At 40.4% G+C, this 18,223-nt stretch overlaps 1 protein-coding gene across 2 annotated transcripts; it reads left to right on the top strand.

Moving 5' to 3' along the window:
- The first annotated feature begins 15,877 nt into the window (after window positions 1-15,877).
- On the top strand, window positions 15,878-17,110 carry LOC129135374 (CMT1A duplicated region transcript 15 protein). 2 transcript variants are annotated; one of them, XM_054670306.2, is made up of 3 exons: window positions 15,878-16,211; window positions 16,353-16,501; window positions 16,772-17,110. In XM_054670306.2, the coding sequence occupies exons 1-3, from the start codon at window positions 15,950-15,952 to the stop codon at window positions 16,925-16,927; spliced, it is 567 nt and encodes a 188-aa protein (XP_054526281.1). In that variant the 5' UTR covers window positions 15,878-15,949; the 3' UTR covers window positions 16,928-17,110. The 2 variants fall into 2 exon arrangements, with proteins under 2 accessions (XP_054526281.1, XP_054526282.1); XM_054670307.2 differs by having other exon boundaries at window positions 15,921-16,087.
- Window positions 17,111-18,223: the final 1,113 nt, after the last annotated feature.

Genomic DNA, 18,223 nt, shown 5'->3' with positions numbered 1-18,223 from the left:
TGCATATAATTAACTATTTATAAGAATTATGTATTAAATTAGGTATTTTAAAACAGAAACACACATAAAACACGGTTGTTATTGGTCAGTTTATGTAAGTATTGTCACCAGAAGTTTGTAGGAACCTAATTCTGCGTTTGTCCTAAGAGCAATAACACCGTATTCATTAATTCAATGTTCAAAATGACTTTATAGAAAATAACTACTGTGAATAATGAGACTTGACTCTATTATCAAGTCACATCCTTCAATGTTGCTATAATCACTTATTCATTCCAGGACATATTTCCATAGATTCTTTGAGATTTTCAACCTAGATGATCATGCTATATTTTTTTCTTTCTAATCTGTATATGTTTTATTTCTTTTTCTTGCCTTATTTCACTATCTAGGAATTCCAGCACAATGCTGAGTAGAACTAATGAGAGAGAACATCCTTGCCTCACTCCCAATTTTACTGGGGAAACATCCATTAAGTGTGATAGGTTTTTGTAATTGCTCTTGATAAAGTTGAGGAGGTTCCCCTCTGTTACTAGGTTATAGAGCTGTTATAAATGGGTATTAAATTTTTTGTCAAACACTTTTTCTGTGCACGCTGATATGATTATATAATGTGTTTCTTCTAAAACTGATAATATGGTGGATTGTATTGATTGATTTTTGAATACTGAATCAGCTTCACACATCTACAGTAAAGTCTACTTGGCCATGATGTACAATTCATTTTATACATAGCTGGATTTGACTTTCAATATTTTTTTGAGAATTTTTGTAGTTATTTTTATGAGAGATATTGATCTGTAGTCTTCCTTTTTTGTAATATCTTTATTTGGTTTTGCTATTGGGGTAATGCTGGCTTCATGGAATTAGTTAATTTCAAAAAGTATTATAAATTTTTTCAACATTTTTTGCAGAGCAGGTGCATTTTATAAAAATGTTTGACAGAATTGAAACATCAGCCTGGTGCTTTCTTCTTTGAATGATTATTAGTTATTGGTTCAAATTCTTTCATAGATATAGATCTACTCTGGCTATCTACTTCTCTGTGCCTGAATTGATAGTTTATATCACTCAAGAAATTGGTACATCCAATTTATCAGATTTGTGGCCATAAAGTTTTTCTTGGCATTCCTTTAGTATACTTGTGGTGTCCATGAAATTAATAGTGATGAGCCCATCCTTCATTTCTGATACTGATAATTTGTGTCTTTTCTTTTTATTTTCTTTGTTAGTCTGGCAAGAAGTTTATCCATTTATGGATCTTTACAGAGAACCAGCTTTTGGGTTTGTTGGTTTTCTATTTTGAATTTCATTGATTTCAGTAAAAATAATCTAATTTTTATTATTTCTTTCTTCTGCTAGCTTTAGGTTTAACCTGCTATTCTTTCTCTACTATCCTAAAGAAGAAATTGTGATTATGAATTTTAGGTCTTACTAGTTTTCTAATACATGCATTTGATGCTAAAAATTTTCCTGTAAGCACTGCCTTTGCTATATTCTAATTTTGATAAATTATATTTGCAATTAAATTTTTTTAGTTTGTCATTTTATGCATGAGTTATTTAGAACTGTGTCATTTAATTTCCACATGTTGGGGACTTAACTAGCTATTTTCTGTTATTAATATCTAGTTTAATTTCATTGTGGTGTAAGAACACACTGCATAATTTCTTTTCTTTTAATTTTCTTAAGGTTTGTTTTCTGGCTGGAATGTAGTCTATATTAGAAAATGTTCTACATGAGCTGCAGGCAAATGTTTATATTGCTGTTGAGGGCTGGTGTATTCTATAAATGTCAGCTAGATCAAGTTGATTGATAGTACTGTTCAGTTCAACCATATTTTTACTCATATTGTGCCTGTTTTATCTGCCAATTACTGAGAGAAGGTTGTTGAAGTCTTCAACTCTAATAGTCATTTTTCTATTTCTCCTTTCAGTTCTATCAGGCTTTAATTCATTTATTTTGACATTCTTTCACATTCGGGATCTTTTTTTGGCAAGTTGAACCCTTTATTATTATGTAATGCCTCTATATATTTCTGACAATCTTCATTTTTCCAAAGTCTGCTTTGTTTCAAATTAATATAGCTACTCCAGCTTTCTTTTGACTCTTGTTAACACGGTATATCTTTTCCATTTCTTTACTTTTAGCTTAAGTTTTTATATTTAAAGTGAATTTATTGTAGATAACATATAGTTAGGCTTTATTTCCATTCTGATAATTGCTGTGTATTAAGACCATTCATATTTAAAGTAACTTTAATTCACATTTAAAGTAATTATTGGTATAGTTGGATTAACATCTATCAGATTTATATCTGTTTTCTACTTGTTGATTTTGTTGCTTGTTTCTTTTCTTTTTCTTTTTTTCTTTTTTTGAGATGGAGTCTCACTCTGTCACCCAGGCTGGAGTGCAGTGATGCGATCTTGGCTCACTGCAAGCTCCACCTCCCCAGTTGACGCCATTCTCCTGCCTCAGCCTCCCAAGTAGCTGGGACTACAGGCGCCCACCACCACACCAGCTAATTTTTTTGTATTTTTAGTAGAGACGGGGTTTCACCATGTTAGCCAGGATGGTCTTGATTTCCTGACCTTGTGATCCACCTTCCTCGGCCTCCCAAAGTGCTGGGATTACAGGAGTGACCCACCACACCCGGTCTGCTTGTTTCCTTTTTTCCCACTCTTCTTCTGCCTTCTTTAGTTTTAATCAAACATTTTTTGTGATTCCATTTTATTTTCTCTCTTAGTATATAAATTATACTTATCTTTAAAGCTTTTTTGTAGTTGGCTTAGAGTATATAATACATAGTTTTCCAGCTTTATTTAAGTATAATTGATAAATAAAAATTGTATAAATTTAAGGCATGTAACATGATAATTTCATATACCTATACATCATGAAAGGATTACCACAGTCATTACAATCCACATTTTTAAACTAATTCAAGCCCTGCTTTAAATAACACTAATCTGTTGTACAAATAGTGGTGCAATATCATATTACAGAGTTTCCTATTTTTTTTTGTCCCATTGCTTTGTCCCATTGCTGTCATTCATTTTACTTATCCGTATTCTGCTCTGCTATCCACCAACAGAGACCAAGCTGAGAGTCAAATCAAGAACTCAACCTCCTTTATAATAGCTGCAAAATAAAATACTTAGGAGATGAGAGACCTCTACAAGGAAAACTACAAAATGCTGCTGAAAGAAATCATAGACAATACAAACAAATGGAAACACATCCCATGCTCATGAATGGTAGAATCAATATTGTGAAAATGACAATACTGCCAAAAGCAATCTACAAATTCAATGCAATTCCCATCAAAATACCATCATCATTCTTCACAGAACTAGAAAAAAATAATCCTAAAACTCACATGAAACCAAAAAAGAGGCCACATGGGCAAAGCAAGGCTAAGCAAAAAGAACAAATCTGGAAAAATCACATTACCCAACTTCAAACTGTACCATAAAGCCATACTCACCAAAACAGCATGGTATTGATATAATCATTCAGGAGCAGGTTAATCTCCATGTATTTACGTGGTTTTGAAGGTTCCTTTTGGAGTTGACTGCCAATTTTATTCCAGTGTGGTCTGAGAGAGGACTTGATATAATTTCAATTTTCTTAAATTTATTGAGACTTGTTTTGTGGCCTATCATATGGTCTATCTTGGAGAATGTTCCATGTGCTGATGAATAGAATGTATATTTTGCAGTTGTTGGGGAGAATGTTCTGTCAATATCTGTTCAGCCCATTTGTTCTAAGGTATAGTTTAAATCCATTGTTTCTTTGTTGACTTTCTGTCTTAATGATTTGTTTAGTGCTGTCAGTAGAGTATTAAATTCCCCCAGTATTATTGTGTTGCTGTCCATCTCATTTCTTAGGTCTAGTAGTGATTGTTTTATAAATTTGGGATCTCCAGTATTGGGTGCATTTGTTTTTAAGATTGCAATATTTTCCTGTTAGACAAGTCTTTTTATCATTATATAATGTCCCTCTTTGTCTTTTTTAACTGTTTTTGCTTTAAAGTTTGTTTTGTCTGATATAAGAATAGTTACTTCTGCTTGCTCTTGGTGTCCATTTGCATGAAATATCTTTTTCCACCCGTTTATCTTAAGTTTATGTGAGTCTTTATGTGTTAGGTGAGTCTCTTGAAAACAGCAGATACTTGGTTAGGGAATTCTTACCCATTCTGCCATTCTGTATTTTTTTTTAAGTGTAGCACTTAGGTCATTTACATTCAACATTAATATTGAGATGTGAGGTACTATTCCATTCATTGTGCTATTTGTTGCCTGAATACTTTTTTTTCCATTTGTTTTTGCTTTATAGGTCTTGTGAAATTTATGCCTTAAGGACACTCTATTGTGGTCTATTTCAAGGATTTGTTTCAAGAATTAAAGCTCATTTTAGCAGTTCTTGCAGTGCTTGCTTGGTAGTGGGAAATACTCTCAGCCTTTGTTTATCTGAAAAAGACTGTATCTTTCCTTCATTTACGAATCTTAGTTTTGCTTGATACAAAATTCTTGGTTGATAATTGTTTTGTTTAAGGAGGCTAAAAATATGGCCCCAGTCCCTTCTAGCTTGTAGGGTTTCTGCTGAGAAATATGCTGTTAATCTGATAGGTTTTCCTTTATAGGTTACCTGATGCTTTTGTTTCATGGCTCTTAAGATTCTTTCCTTTGTCTTGACTTTAGATAACCTGATGACTATGTGCCTAGGTGATGATATTTTTGTGATAATTTTCCCAGGTGTTCATTGAGCTTCTTGTGTTTGGATGTCTCGATCTCTAGCATAGGCCAGGGAAGTTTTCCTCAATTATTCCCTCAAATATGTTTTCCAAACTTTCAGATTTCTCTTCTTTCTTGGGAACACCAATTATTCTTAGGTTTGGTTGTTTAACATAATCCTAAACTTCTTAGAAACTGTTTATTTTTCAAATTCTTTTTTTTTTTTGTCTTTGTTGGATGGAGTAAATTTGAAAGCCTTGGCTTCAATTTCTGAAGTTCTTACTTCTACTTGTTTGATTCAATTGCTGAAACTTTCCAGTGTAGTTTGCATTTTTCTAAGTATGTTCCTCATTCCCAGAAGCTGTGATTATTTTTTATTTATGCTCTCTATTTCACTGAAGATTTTTACCTTTATATCTTCTATCTTTTTTTTTTATTTCATTAAATTGGACTTTACCTTTCTCTGGTGGCTTCTTTATTAGCTTAATAATCAACCTTCTGAATTCTTTTCCTGGCAATTCAGAGACTTCTCCTTGATTTGGATCCATTGCTGGTGAGCTAGTGTGATCTTCTGGGGGTGGTAAAGCAACTTATGTCATCATATTACCAGAATTATTTTTCTGGTTTCTTCTCATTTGGGTAGACTATATCAGAGGGAAGATCTGGGACTCAAGGCCTGATGTTCATATTCTTTTGTCTCATGGGGTACTCCCTTGATGTGGTGCTCTCTCCTTTCCCCTAGGGATGTGGCTTCCTGAGAGCCAAACTGCAGTGACTGTTATTTCTTTTCTGGATCTAGCCACTCAGCAGAACTACTGTGCTCTGGGCTGGTGCTGGGGGTTGTCTGCACAGAGCCCTGTGATGTGATCAGTCTTTGTGTCAGCTGTGGATACCAGCAACTACACTCATGGAGGTGGAGGGGAGTGAAGGGGACTCTGTGAGGGTCCTTGGTTATAGTATTGTTTATTGTGCTAATTTTGGGTTGGTTGGCCTCTAGCCAGGAGGTGGCGCTTTCAAGAGAGCATCAGCTGCTGTAGTATAACAAGGATCAGGGGGTGGGTGGGGCCATAGAGTTTCCAAGAGATTACGTTCTTTGTCTTCAGCTACCAGGGTAGGTAGGGAAAGACCATCAAGCATGAGCAGGGTTAGGTGAATCTGAGCTCGGACTCTCCTTGGTTAGGGCTTGCTGAGGCTGCTGTGGGGGATGGGGGTGTGGTTCTCAGGCCAAAGGAGTTACGTTCCTGGGGGAATTATGGCTGCCTCTGCTGCATCATGCAGGTTCCCAGGGAAGTAGGGGAAAGCCAGCAGTCGCAAGTCTCACCCCACTTCCACACAGCCCAAAAGGCTGGTCCCACCCCATCTGTACCCCCTACCCAACAACACCAAGTTTATTTCCAGGCAGTGGGTGAACAGGGCTGAGAACTTGCCCCAGGCTATCAGCCTCCCAGCTGAGAAAGCAAGTAAGGCTTTCAGGTTTCAGGCCTTCCCACCTGCTGTGGTTTCTGTGCTATGTCTGCACTCCTGATTCACCCACTCCTCCAGGTTCTGTCCAGGAAACTTCACATTTGGTCAAAATCATTACAAAGTTCAGCTGAAAGTTTTCTTCTTCCTGTGGTCTTTTCTCAGTTCCTCTGACAGTGCTTCCCAAAGGGCTTTTTCTCACTTTGTGGGACAAAGTCAGAAATGGCTTCCCTGAAGACCGAGAGAGCCCACAGGACTCTTTCTGCTGCTTCTTCTACCCCTGTATTTTTCTTGGCTCTCTAAATTAGTCTCAGTTCCAGGTAAGGTCAAATCCTTCTCCAGCGATCTGGACCTTCAGGTTCCCCAGTGAGAGTGTGTGTTCAGGGACTTTCACACTTTGGGCCCTCGTAGTTTTTCAGCTGTCTCCCAGAGCCTGCAGGAGCAATCCACTTCCTTCAAAGGGTCTGTGGATTCTCTCAGCTTTCCTGAGGTGGTTCTTGGAGCGAAAGTTCATGATGTGAGTCTCCACATGCTGTTCTGTCTGTCCAAGTGGGAGCTGCAAGTTAGTCCTGCCTCCTATCTGCCATTGTTTTTCCCCATGTATCCTCCTTGTATTCTATTTCACTTCTGCAGACAAGAAGTGTGAAGCCCTCAGGAGGAAGAGCTACTTGAATATAAAGCTTACCTGATTTTCTTCTCCTTTCATATTTCATGTTTCTTCATGATTCTGCCATCTTTGGATTGTTCTACAACACTATCAAACAGTATATATTGACATTTGGTCAGTAGTTTATAATTGCTGTTGGTAGGATGGTTGTCTCATGAAGTGGTTCACAAAGAGAGGAGGTGAGATATTTAATTCCAAGAAAATCTGGCATGAACTACTTGGGGAATAAACCAATATCCAGAATTTGGGCCTCCCCTTGGTAGACCCCAAAACCTGATTATATCAGGTGGATCTATTAATATTAACTAATCACAAGACTAACAGATAAAATTAGAAAGCCATTTTATTAATTTCCCAAGAAAAGTAATAATTGGACCAGAGTCCTCAGAGCTGCATCATTGGCAACTTTCTTTTCCTGTAGGCAAGCCTACATGGGAAGTGAAATTACAACCAGGAGTTTGTTTGTTGAGCATAAAATCAGAAAAAAGGCAGTTGTTTGGATGCTTAATATAATCAAGCTAATAAAGCCTCAGGTATAGAGCTTCACAGAATGGGTAGCCCAGCAATGGAACCAGGCTCCTCCAAGTTCACGAGCTGAGCTTTGTCTTCCTCCAATGGCACCTGTTTATCTCTGTACCTCTCCTTTTTATGAACTTTTGTTGCTGTCCTGTAACTTTATCTAATGACACTATTCTTTGGTAAGAATATTAATAATGTTAACATTATTGAAGATGGTTCTGGCCTAGATGCCATTTTACCCTTTTCTTGTAACTTTCCATACCAATATTTGCATTGGATTCTGTTTTTATTCATTCAAAGTTCAATTCTAAGAAATATATTCTACTTCCATAAAGTTCAAACTTTTAGGGATGGTTTCATAACATTTCTCAAGCAGGGACTACAGTATCTACCTCTTTGGCTTTGAGGATTAAATGGGATAACGTATGTAATGCTTCTGGCACTAACTTGATAAGCCTTGAAAAAAGCCTTTCGTTTCCTTCCCCTTACTTAATGAAAACAGGTGTTGAAGGAAACGCATCCATTTTTCTCCTGTATGTTCCCCATATGATAATCGTTTTCTTAAGTTTTGGCTGGCCAGAGAAATAAGGGTGCCGAAAGCATTTTTCAATCATAACTCTGGATGGAGATTAAAACAAAACAAAATCTTTAAGGCTTTTAATTACCAAGACTTATTCACAAGACACTGGTAAATCAGAACCTTACAGTACCTTAAATATCCGCATTGGAACATCATATGTTCTGGCTTATTTTAATCATTAGAACATCTAAGCCAAAGCTCTCCGTGTTTATCTTGCTGTGATCTTGGTGGTGAATTTTAAAAGTGAGCAGTCAACCCCATCAGCAGCACATGTAAATTACACATATGATAACTATATATATATTATGACTCACATCTTATTTTATATACACTGATATTTACCGTAATAGTTAAATGTCTGCCATATGGAAAACACTAGGATGATCGCTTTAAATGTCATTCCGTGTAATCCTCACAGTTCTATTCACTCAGGTTGGTTTTCATTTTCCAGATGAGGAAACTGGCACAGAGTAGGCTCTCTCTATAAGTGTTTGAATGAACACGTGGATGAGAGGGGTTGGAAACTTTCTCAAGATCACCTACCCAGCAAGTGTCAGGCCAGAATGTAGACCACTCATTTCTAGTTCTAAGGCCTGCATTCATTGCACTGCTTCACAATTTCTCTTAACATATTTTTATCTTAACCAAGGTTTACAAAAATCATGGCTAAATGAATGATTCTAATAGTGAAGATCTGGGGACCTGGAACAGATTCAGAAAGAGCTATTTGGAAAGAAGAAAGCTTTTGGTGATGTCCGTCAAAAATAAAACCCACCTCCTCTTTGTCCTGTTTCCATACCAGGAAAGATACATTTCCATGTGAACTTGTGTAATTTCATTGCTAACGCAATTATTATTTATACCATGGAAGAAAGAGTCTGGAAGCCTTGAGTCAATCATAGAGACTCTTTGGTCTTTAGTTTCCACATCAATCAGAGATGAGCATTAGCTCAGATTATCTTTAAGGTCTGAGAGTTCAGGGCTCCACACTTCAATCACATCCATTCTTTTCTGTGACTGGCTTTACCAGCTATGTTCTAATGGAACAGATTGACAACAGCAAACACAGAGTCAAATTTCCATTTAAAACGCAAGTCTTGTTATTTTGGTACCAATTACAAGGTTATGGATCATGCTTAAAGGTGTTTAATATGCTGTAATGTTTAGACACACTTGGCTCCAACATTTATGAGGGCTGTTTGTAGCAACAGGAAGCATGCTCTCATTCCATAAGTATGCAAGACTGCAGTAAAAACAGTACAGATGGGCCGGAAAGAAAGAACCTCAAACTGCCTACAAAGAAGGGCAACAAGTATTTTGGACTGCACTGTGTTTTTACCTACTGCCAAATCTCTCATCAGCCAGAGCCTGTTTTTATAGGGGCATATTTTGTTGTTGCTTTTTTAGTTTATTTCAATCCCTGATGTAGAGTATTTGTAAAAAATTGTGTGAAGGATTTTACGGCCTTGTATGACTATATTTTATTCAGGAGTTATATATATATATATGTATTTCTTAATGAGACCACAGTTTCTGGAGAGGGTTGCTGATTATCTCTTCTTACCAAACCAAGGTAACAGGTGGTAGAAAAGTGCCTAAGGATACTCAGTGATGCAATGGTCAAAGGATGGAAAGTGGTCTCTTGACTCCAAATATTGTAGATGTGTTGGGGTCCTGGAAGGGTTGGATTCCCTAGGCAACCTCAGCATATCTCCAAGGAAAAACTTCTATCCAGATATGCTTTTAAATACCAAGAAGGAAGTGAAATGTATAGTCCATTTAAGAACCAAATTCCTGGCTGAAGAACCAAATTAGATTCACAAGTAATGGGAATGCTAGGGAAAAAGACCAGCTTGCAAACGACCAGCCATGTGCATGTGCCTGTAACAGAAAGAAGGAAAGAGAAAGAAAGAAAGAAAGAAAGAAAGAAAGAAAGAAGAGAAAGAAAGAAAGAAGAAAGAAAGAAATAAAGAGAAAGAAAGAAGGAAGGAAGGAAGGAAGAAAGAAAGAAAAAGAAAGAAAAAGAAAGAAAGAAAGAGACAAAGAGAAAGAGAAAGAAGGAAGGAAGGGAGAGAGGGAAGGAGTGGGGCGGGGAGTGAGGGAGGGAAGACTGAGGGAGCCGGGAGAGGGAGTGAGGAAGGAAGGTAGCGGGGAAGGAGAAGACCCTCACTGGCTTGGTTGCAGGTGCTTGAGCTGAAGGCATCATGTTGGTGGAGAAGCATGCAGGCATACAAGGACTACTAGTTTAGCATAAAGGGACTAAAACATATAAAATGTCAGAGTGTGTGTGTGTGTGTGTGTGTGTGTGTGTGTGTGTGTGTGAAAGAGAGAGAGAGAGAGAAACAGCATCGTTAGAGGTGACAAAGATTGAAGGAAGCAGACGAAGTCAGCCTTAACATACAAGGTTCAATTTAATTCAGTTAAACCTTTTCAGCATGCTTCCAGGGATGGTGCTAGGCACTGGGGAGGCAACGCAAAACAAGGTATGATAAAGCAAGATAAGACGTTTATCTTGAGAGCAAGCAAATGTCAGCAAACTATGGCCAGTGGGGCCAAATGGCTTTTTTAAAATACTGCCAGTGAACTAATTTTTTTTTTTTTTTTTACATTTTTAAAGGGTTGTAAAAAAAATGAAAGAAAAATAAAACACAAAAGTTAAAAAGTAAAAGAGCATGCAAAACCATATGTGGCTTACAAAGCTTAAAAGATTTTCTGTCTGGCCTTTTACATAAAAAGTCTGCAGACTTCTGCTCCATAGAAAAGTCAGATTATTGGAAGTGAATTGCAAAAAGACAAGGGCTAGAATGGGGTGAACGTGTGGTTTATTAGGTCCAATAGAGAGATGATTTACCCAGAGGCTTCTCAGAGGAAGTGGCAACTCACCTGGGATCTAAAGAATGAGTAGAAAATAGATAAAGAAAGACGTGGACCTGAAGAAACAATATTCAAAGCAAATGAAACAGCATGGGCTAGGTATAGAGAATTGATGGGTGTCTCAGAAACATAGATGAAAAACGAGGAGTTGAAAGCAGTAAAGCTAGAAACTCAGATGGGTAAACTGGGATGTCATTTCTTCTTCCAGGTCCAGGTTTTATTATTCCTTGAGGACTTAACCCCCAGCTCACAATCTGCTAGCAGTCAAGACATGTGCCTTGTCATGATGTCAAGGGAGAGTACTGAAGCCAGCACAATGGTTGACTTAGAAAAGTGGGCCTGTAGATTTAGGTAGGCACAGTGTGTCCTTCAGTCTGTGACAGGCACTGGCCTCGTCAGCTTGCAGCAGTTTTTCTCCATTCATATTAGTCCACCACCCAGACCACAAGGCTGCCAAATCCCTGAGTCATGTGAGTTTTTTCCCCTCTACCTCCCAAACTCAAAATCTCATTATCCTCTCTTTCTTCAGCTTCCTCAAGGAGACTGAGCTGCTTCTCTTTTTTAAATCCCTAAAACACAAAGATCTGATAAAACCCTCTTTTCTGGACAAAGATACTCCCTATTACTTTGTTTGTCATCAGCCACATGAGGCTTAGACTTAGGAGATATTGGTGGAAATAGTAGAAGGTGAATATATTTGGAAGACTTGCAGCAAATTTACATGCCGTAGTGACTGACTTAGGCTGTCAAGAAAATGTATCTTTATTTTCAATAATTCAGCTGGAGATGTGGCTCCAGTCCAGTCTGCCAATTTATTGTAGGCATTTCAAAGGAAACTAAGTCACTTTTGGGATTACATGAGGTCATTTAATGAATGAACCTTGGTCAATCTGGGCTTCAACTAGGTTAACTGAGATTTCTCTTTCAAGGAGACAGGCTTATGTTCATCAACACTCACCTGCTGGCCTCCGCTTTAGTAATCTTTATCATTGCTACCTATTCCTGTAGCAGAAACATCCACATTCTCCACTCCACTCTGATCTGTAGCTCTTGAAGTCACTCCCTGACCACAAACACTAGCTCTCAGCCAGTTCCGAGCTACGCTTAGGGTATACAAAAAATATTCAGGGTTCTCCAGTGTCTCGTAGAAAAGTTTCAGACTCATTCTGTCCAAAGACATCTGATCATTCTTGCTTTCTTAAAAAATTGAGGTAAAATTTATACAACATAAAATTAACAACCTGTTTATGCAGTTCAGTGAATTTAGTGCATTCACAGCGTTATGCAGCCATCACCTCTTACATAGTTCCAAGGCATTTCATTACCTCAAAAGGAAACCCTATACCGATGAAGCAGTCACTCCCCATTTTCTTCCTCTCCCAGCTCCTTGCAAGCAGTAATCTGTGTTCCGTCTCTGTGGATTTACTTATTCTGGACGTTTCGTATAAATGGGGTAATATATGTAAACTTCAGTGTCTGGCTTCATTCACTCTGCAAGATTTTAGAAGTCGGTCCATGTTATACCACATGTCAGTAACTTATTCCTCTTCATGGCTGAATAATATTCAACTGTATGGATATTTTGTTTTATATTTAGGTTGTTTCCACTTTGGGCTATCGTGAACAGTGCCGCTATGGACATGTATGTACAGAAATTTGAGCAAGTTTTCCATTTTTTTGGCTATGTATTCAGGAGCGGAATTGCTGGGTTATGTGGTAATTCTGTTTAACATTTTATTTTTTTTGAGACAAAGTCTCACTCTGTTGCCCAGGCTGGAGTGCAGTGGCATGATCTTGGCTCACTGCAACCTCTGCCTCCCAGGTTCAAGTCATTCTTCTACCTCAGCCTCCTGAGTTGCTGGGACTACAGGTGCCCACCACCATACCTGGCTAATGTTTGTGTTTTTAGTAGAGATGGGGTTTCACCATGTTGGCCAAGCTAATCTTGAACCCCTGACCTCAAATGATCCACCTGCCTTGGCTTCCCAGAGTGTGGGATTACAGGTGTGAGCCAACACTCCCCACCTTTTGTGTTTAAATTTTACTGAACCTTCATACTACTTTCTACAGTGACTGTACCATTTTATATTCCATTATTGTTTTTTCAGACCTAAAGACACTTTTCTTTCAATTTCCTGCCTCCTTGGGCTGCACCATTGAAACTGAAGCACGTTCTATTTTGTAAATTCAGCCGACCCATTGTCTATTGCTCTCAGAACCTAGAGCATAACGGAACAGCATGTATAGCATAGAGACCAATAAGAATTTACAATATAGTCATGTTCTTTGCATTTCTATTCAATTAGCTGGCTAAACTTCATCTCTTTGATAGGAAACACTAGACAGGTCATTGTGGTTTTTTTCCTTCTCTATTTTTATAGTACAGCTGACCCTTGAACAACAAAGGGATTAGGGGCACTGATCCCTGCCCCATGCAGTTGAAAATCTGAATATAAGTTTTGAATTCCCAAATGCTTAATTACTAATAGCCTATGGTTGAATGGAAGCCTCATTGATAACACAATCAATGTGCATTTTGTATGTTATATTTTTATACACTGTATTCTTACAATAAAGTAAGATAGAGAAAAAATGTTATTAAGAAAATTAAAAAGGAAAGGAAATATGTTTACTATTCATTAAGTGAAAGTGGATTGGCCAGGCACTGTGGCTTACGCCTGTAATCCCAGCACTTTGGGAGGACACACAAATAAATTGTCCGGTGCAAGTGCAGCGGCCATATGCGCTTCCTGTGAAAGAAGGCCAGTTTGACATCTATTAAACAAATCCATCTCAGCATTCTTAACAGCCTTTATATTGTTTGATATCAAGCTCAGTCACTTAAAAAATATGCCTCTGTCTTTGTAAGACTACCTAAGGGTTGGAGAAGACTTACGTAATATTCAACTCAGCAGATAATGTATATAAAAATTATTGCATATGATTTAATGATCTTGAATCAATTTTAACTGTTTATATGTCACACTTGGGAAAAAGCAGGACAATTATAAAATTTAATAATGGCATCTCCATAAAAAGCAATAATTCATATTCTACTTTAAAAATCCTTTCTCTTATGTAGAGGAGTAAGTGGCATCCTGGTGGCACCAGAAGGATGTACTGGTGAGCTTGTGTAGTGGTCACTAAGTTAACGCGTGTTGCTTTATTTGACTGATACTGATGTTGCCATCTTAGCTTCCGGCAGTTAGGTGGGCAGAAAACCCAAAGTTAGTAACTTTGGACAGTTGCATCAATGTTAGTAACTCAAGGGCCAAAGTGATGGATTAAACGGCCAGTCCAGGCAATCTCTGGTTCACCCTCATGATGACAGAGTGCTTTTAGGTAGTGAGGCAGTGCTTAGTCTCAAGGCAGCCTCCCTTCCCCTCATGCATTACCTGGTGTTTGTGGGCAGGAGTGTGGATCCTGTATACATGCCTGGGATTGTGGGTGTGGGGAGGGGCCTCCAGTGTGCTGGGGTATACCCTGGGGCCTCTGTAAGTGCCTGATCCATAGATGCTCCCTGTGGCCTGGTCACAGGGGTCACCAGGCCCCTGGTGGCTTACAGTGTGGAAGTTGGAGGCTTCACCATAATCTGTGGCCTGAGCTTGGCCTCAGGGAATATTTCCGGGTGGTGTCAGCTGTATCTCCTCCTTACTCAGTGTCGTAGGGGAGCAGCGACTCTCTGGAACAGTGGGATGGGTGGTAAAAGAATTTACCAAGACAGTTGTAGGTAAAGAAAGGCAGATTCATTGGACACCACAGAGCTTACATGTTTGTGGTGATGTGGGTGTGAACATACGATTATCGACAGTGCATAATGCTTGATGAAAATAATAGATGCTGATGTTATTGTTATATGTATTGAATATCCTATATTTTTTATTGTTATTTTAGAGTATATGCTTACTACTTTTTTTTAAGTTAACTGTGAAGCAGCCTCAGGCAGTTTCTTCAGGTTTCCAGAAGAAGGCATTCTTATCAAGGAGATGACAGCTCCATGCCTGTTACTGCCCCTGAAGACCTTCCGGTGGGACAAGATGTGGAGGTAGAGGACAGTGAAATTGATGATCCTGACCCTGCTTAGCCTTAGGCGAAAGTGTCTGGTTGTGTCTTGTTTTTTTAACAGAAAACGGTTTAAAAGTAAAATAAATAAATAATGAAAAAAGCTCGTAGAATAAGGTTAAAAAGAAATAAAATATTTTTGTATAGCTATATAATTTGTGTGGCTTTTTGTTTATTTGTTTGAGACAGGGTCTCACTCTGTCACCCAGACTGGAGGGCAGTGGCACAATCACAGCTCACTGTGCTCTCAACCTCTTGAGCTCCAGAGATCCTCCCACCTCACTCAGGAGGACGTCAGTCCTCCAGGTAGACATCAGTCCCCAGGTGGACCCTGGACTCAAAGTGTATACCAGGCCCCAAGTTGACAACCAGGCCCCAGATGGACACCAAGGCCCTAGGTGGACAGCAGGCCCATGTTGAACACCAGACTCATGTGGACATCAGGCCGCAGGTAGACATCACGCCTTAGGTAGATACGTAGGCTCCAGGTGGACATTAGACCCAAGGCTCCAGGTAGACATTAGATCCAAGTCCCCAGGTGATCATCAGGCCCAGGTGAAAACTCAGGCCTTAGGTGCACATCCGGCCTCAGGTGGACACCCAGGCCCCAGGTGATCACCAGACCCCAGGTGGACACAAGGCCTTAGGTGAACAACAAGACCCAGTAGGCCATCAGGCCTCAGCTGGATACAGTCCCCAGGTGAACATAAGGCCCCCAGAGGGACATAGGCCCAAGGCAGACATCAGGCCCTAGGTGGACATCAGGCCTGAAGACATCCGGCCCCTGGTGAACATCAGGCACAGGTGTCCAAGCAGACCCTGGGTGGACATAACAGTGTACAGGTAAGGAGTTGACCTGGGGGGACGGTGAGTAGTCAGCAGCCCAGTGGAGTCCTGAGTAGGTCTAGGGGACAGAACCGTAAAGAAGCGACCTCACTTCCTGGATGATGACCACACGAACAGAACTTAGAACTCTGGTAACCAGGCACCCATATCCTAGAGTCAGCGCTGTAAACAGCTCACTTGGTGGGAGACGCTCAAGAGAGCAAGATGTTCTCGTGTTGCTTCCCCACTTTGAGAGGTTGCTGCTTCAGGAACGGAGGGAGTGAGAGCCTTTTCCGACAATGCCGAAGAAGGCTCATCCCTCACCCCAGACGCCTGTCGCCCGTTGTAATAAGGCGCATCCAGGTACCACAGGACAGCCTGGGGCAGGCCCTAGCAGGCCAGGCCACACCAGAGATCCCATTGGGGCTGCAGCTGCACACTGTCCTTGTCCAGGAGATTCGGGAGCTCATTGAGGCACAGACATGTGGTGAGGTGGCCTGCAGCCTGGAAGACTTTGCGGGGGTGGTGCTTAGGGGCTGGAATTCCCTTAAATTCAGTGAGGTCGTTTCTGTGTTTGGAAATTCCAGTGGAAAGTGACTGATGCTGGTGACCCTTTCTCCTTTCTCAGCTCCTGGTCCATGTGCAGAAGTAAGAGCACTGCCAGCACCAGCGGTGGAGCCAGAGCCAGCATGGGAAGAGGCCCCTCCAGAGAGAGCGCTGGAGCTGCAGGGAGCTCCAGCCAAGGACCAGACCAATGAGGAGCTGCCTGAAATCACGGCACGTACTGTAGCCGCTAGCCCTAACCCTGGAGCTGAAAGCGTGGCTGGAGAGAGAAGTGGGAGGGAGGGGGTGACCAGCACAGCCCCAGCCAGCAGCTCCCATGCTGCCCCTAGTCCTGGGCACGGTGGCAAACATGCAGGCAGAGAGCAGGGCATTTGGCCTGGCCTCCTGTACCTCGCTGGAGAGAGGCTTCTCTCATTCACTAGAACCACAGCCCTGCTGCTGCAGGTCCGTTTATTCTCCTGATCCTGGTTTATCTGTGTGCAGGAGGTGCCGGAGAACATTAAAAGAAGGCTGGGAAGAAGAGTTCCAGCAGCTACTCCTGCTCCCAGAGGCAGCCTCCTCCTCCAGGCATGGATGCGTGTCCACAGCTGGCCATCCAGGCTGTTTGCCCCTAATGTGCTGCCCGGGACAGGCCCTTAACAGGCGGGCAGTGGGTGAGGGGACCAGGAGGTGGCTCCAAAGGGTAAAGCAAACAAAGCTTTTAAAGACAGCCGTTGTGCCCCAGGCTCTCCATGCCACCACCTGCCCTACCATTTATTAAAAGTGTTAGAATTACAAGTTGATGAAATGAGATTACAATAAAGTTTGATTTCTGAAACTTCATGCCTTTTTGAACTCCCTAATGTTAGATGGTGTTTTTGAGGCTATCCTGAAAATCTCTGATAGTTGTGTCTTTTGTTGTGGTTGTTTGTGTGGCTGAATTACCATCGAGTCATCTGTTATTGGAAACCTTTCAGGTATGGCTTTTAGAAGACCTTGACCCACTCTTGCCTGTTTTGACTCTCTGGTTTATTGTGGAAAGAGGGATGATGTAGGCTCATGTCTCCGGCAGATCATTCACCTTTTGCCATCAAGGATTTGGCATCAGAGTTTCCAAGAATTATGTGTGCAAATTGACATGCTGGTACTTTAGCTAATCTGGGTGTCAAAACAGAATGCCATAGACTAGGTAGCATAGAAAATTGATTTCTCACAGTTCTGGAGATGGTAAAATCCAAGGTCAAATTGTCAGCAGATTCCGTGGGGCTGACTTCCTGGTTCATAGACAGCCATCTTTTTCACTGTGTCTTTACATGACAGAAGGGATGAGGGAGCTTTCTGCAGTCCCTTTGAAGGGGCACCAATTCCATTCATGAGGTCCCTGCCTTCATGAACTGAATCACCTGCCAAGGCCCCACCTCCAAATACCATCACATAGAATTAGAATTCAACACATGAATTTAAGGAGGACAATCACATTTGCTTCACAGAATCAGGTCACCCCGCACCATATGCACTCACAAGAAATCTCTAATCTCCTGTTAAGTATTTGCTGGTCCCCTCTGGGTTTAGGGAATTATTTTCCTTTAAGAAAAATGATCTTTCATGTGATCCATGGTTTATTCATAGAAAGGGACTGTGAGTTCATACACTTGCTAAAAAGAAGGGCAATTGTGATACGAAAATGAGAGTGACCTCTCTCCCTCTCTTCTTTTCAACCAACTCATTGGACTGAGATGTTATAGGGTCCCTTGGCTGGGCAGTAGGACGTGAGTAGCCACAAACGGCAAATACAACTTCTTGGTCAGTTTGGAGTAGAAAAGGTGACATTTTGTCAATGAAAGAAAAAGTAAAGCAGATGGAGAAGTTCTTAGTTCGCATTCTAGCTATACCACCCCTTCCCTATCAAACCCCACCCCCAGCTACGGAACTAAGACATAAAAGAGTAAACACCAA

The sequence above is a fragment of the Pan troglodytes genome, chromosome 19 (assembly GCF_028858775.2).
Source record: "Pan troglodytes isolate AG18354 chromosome 19, NHGRI_mPanTro3-v2.0_pri, whole genome shotgun sequence".
Classification (NCBI taxonomy): Eukaryota; Metazoa; Chordata; class Mammalia; order Primates; family Hominidae; genus Pan; species Pan troglodytes.
The sequence above is the reverse complement of the archived record's forward strand: the minus strand, read 5'-3'. Positions and strand labels throughout refer to the sequence as shown.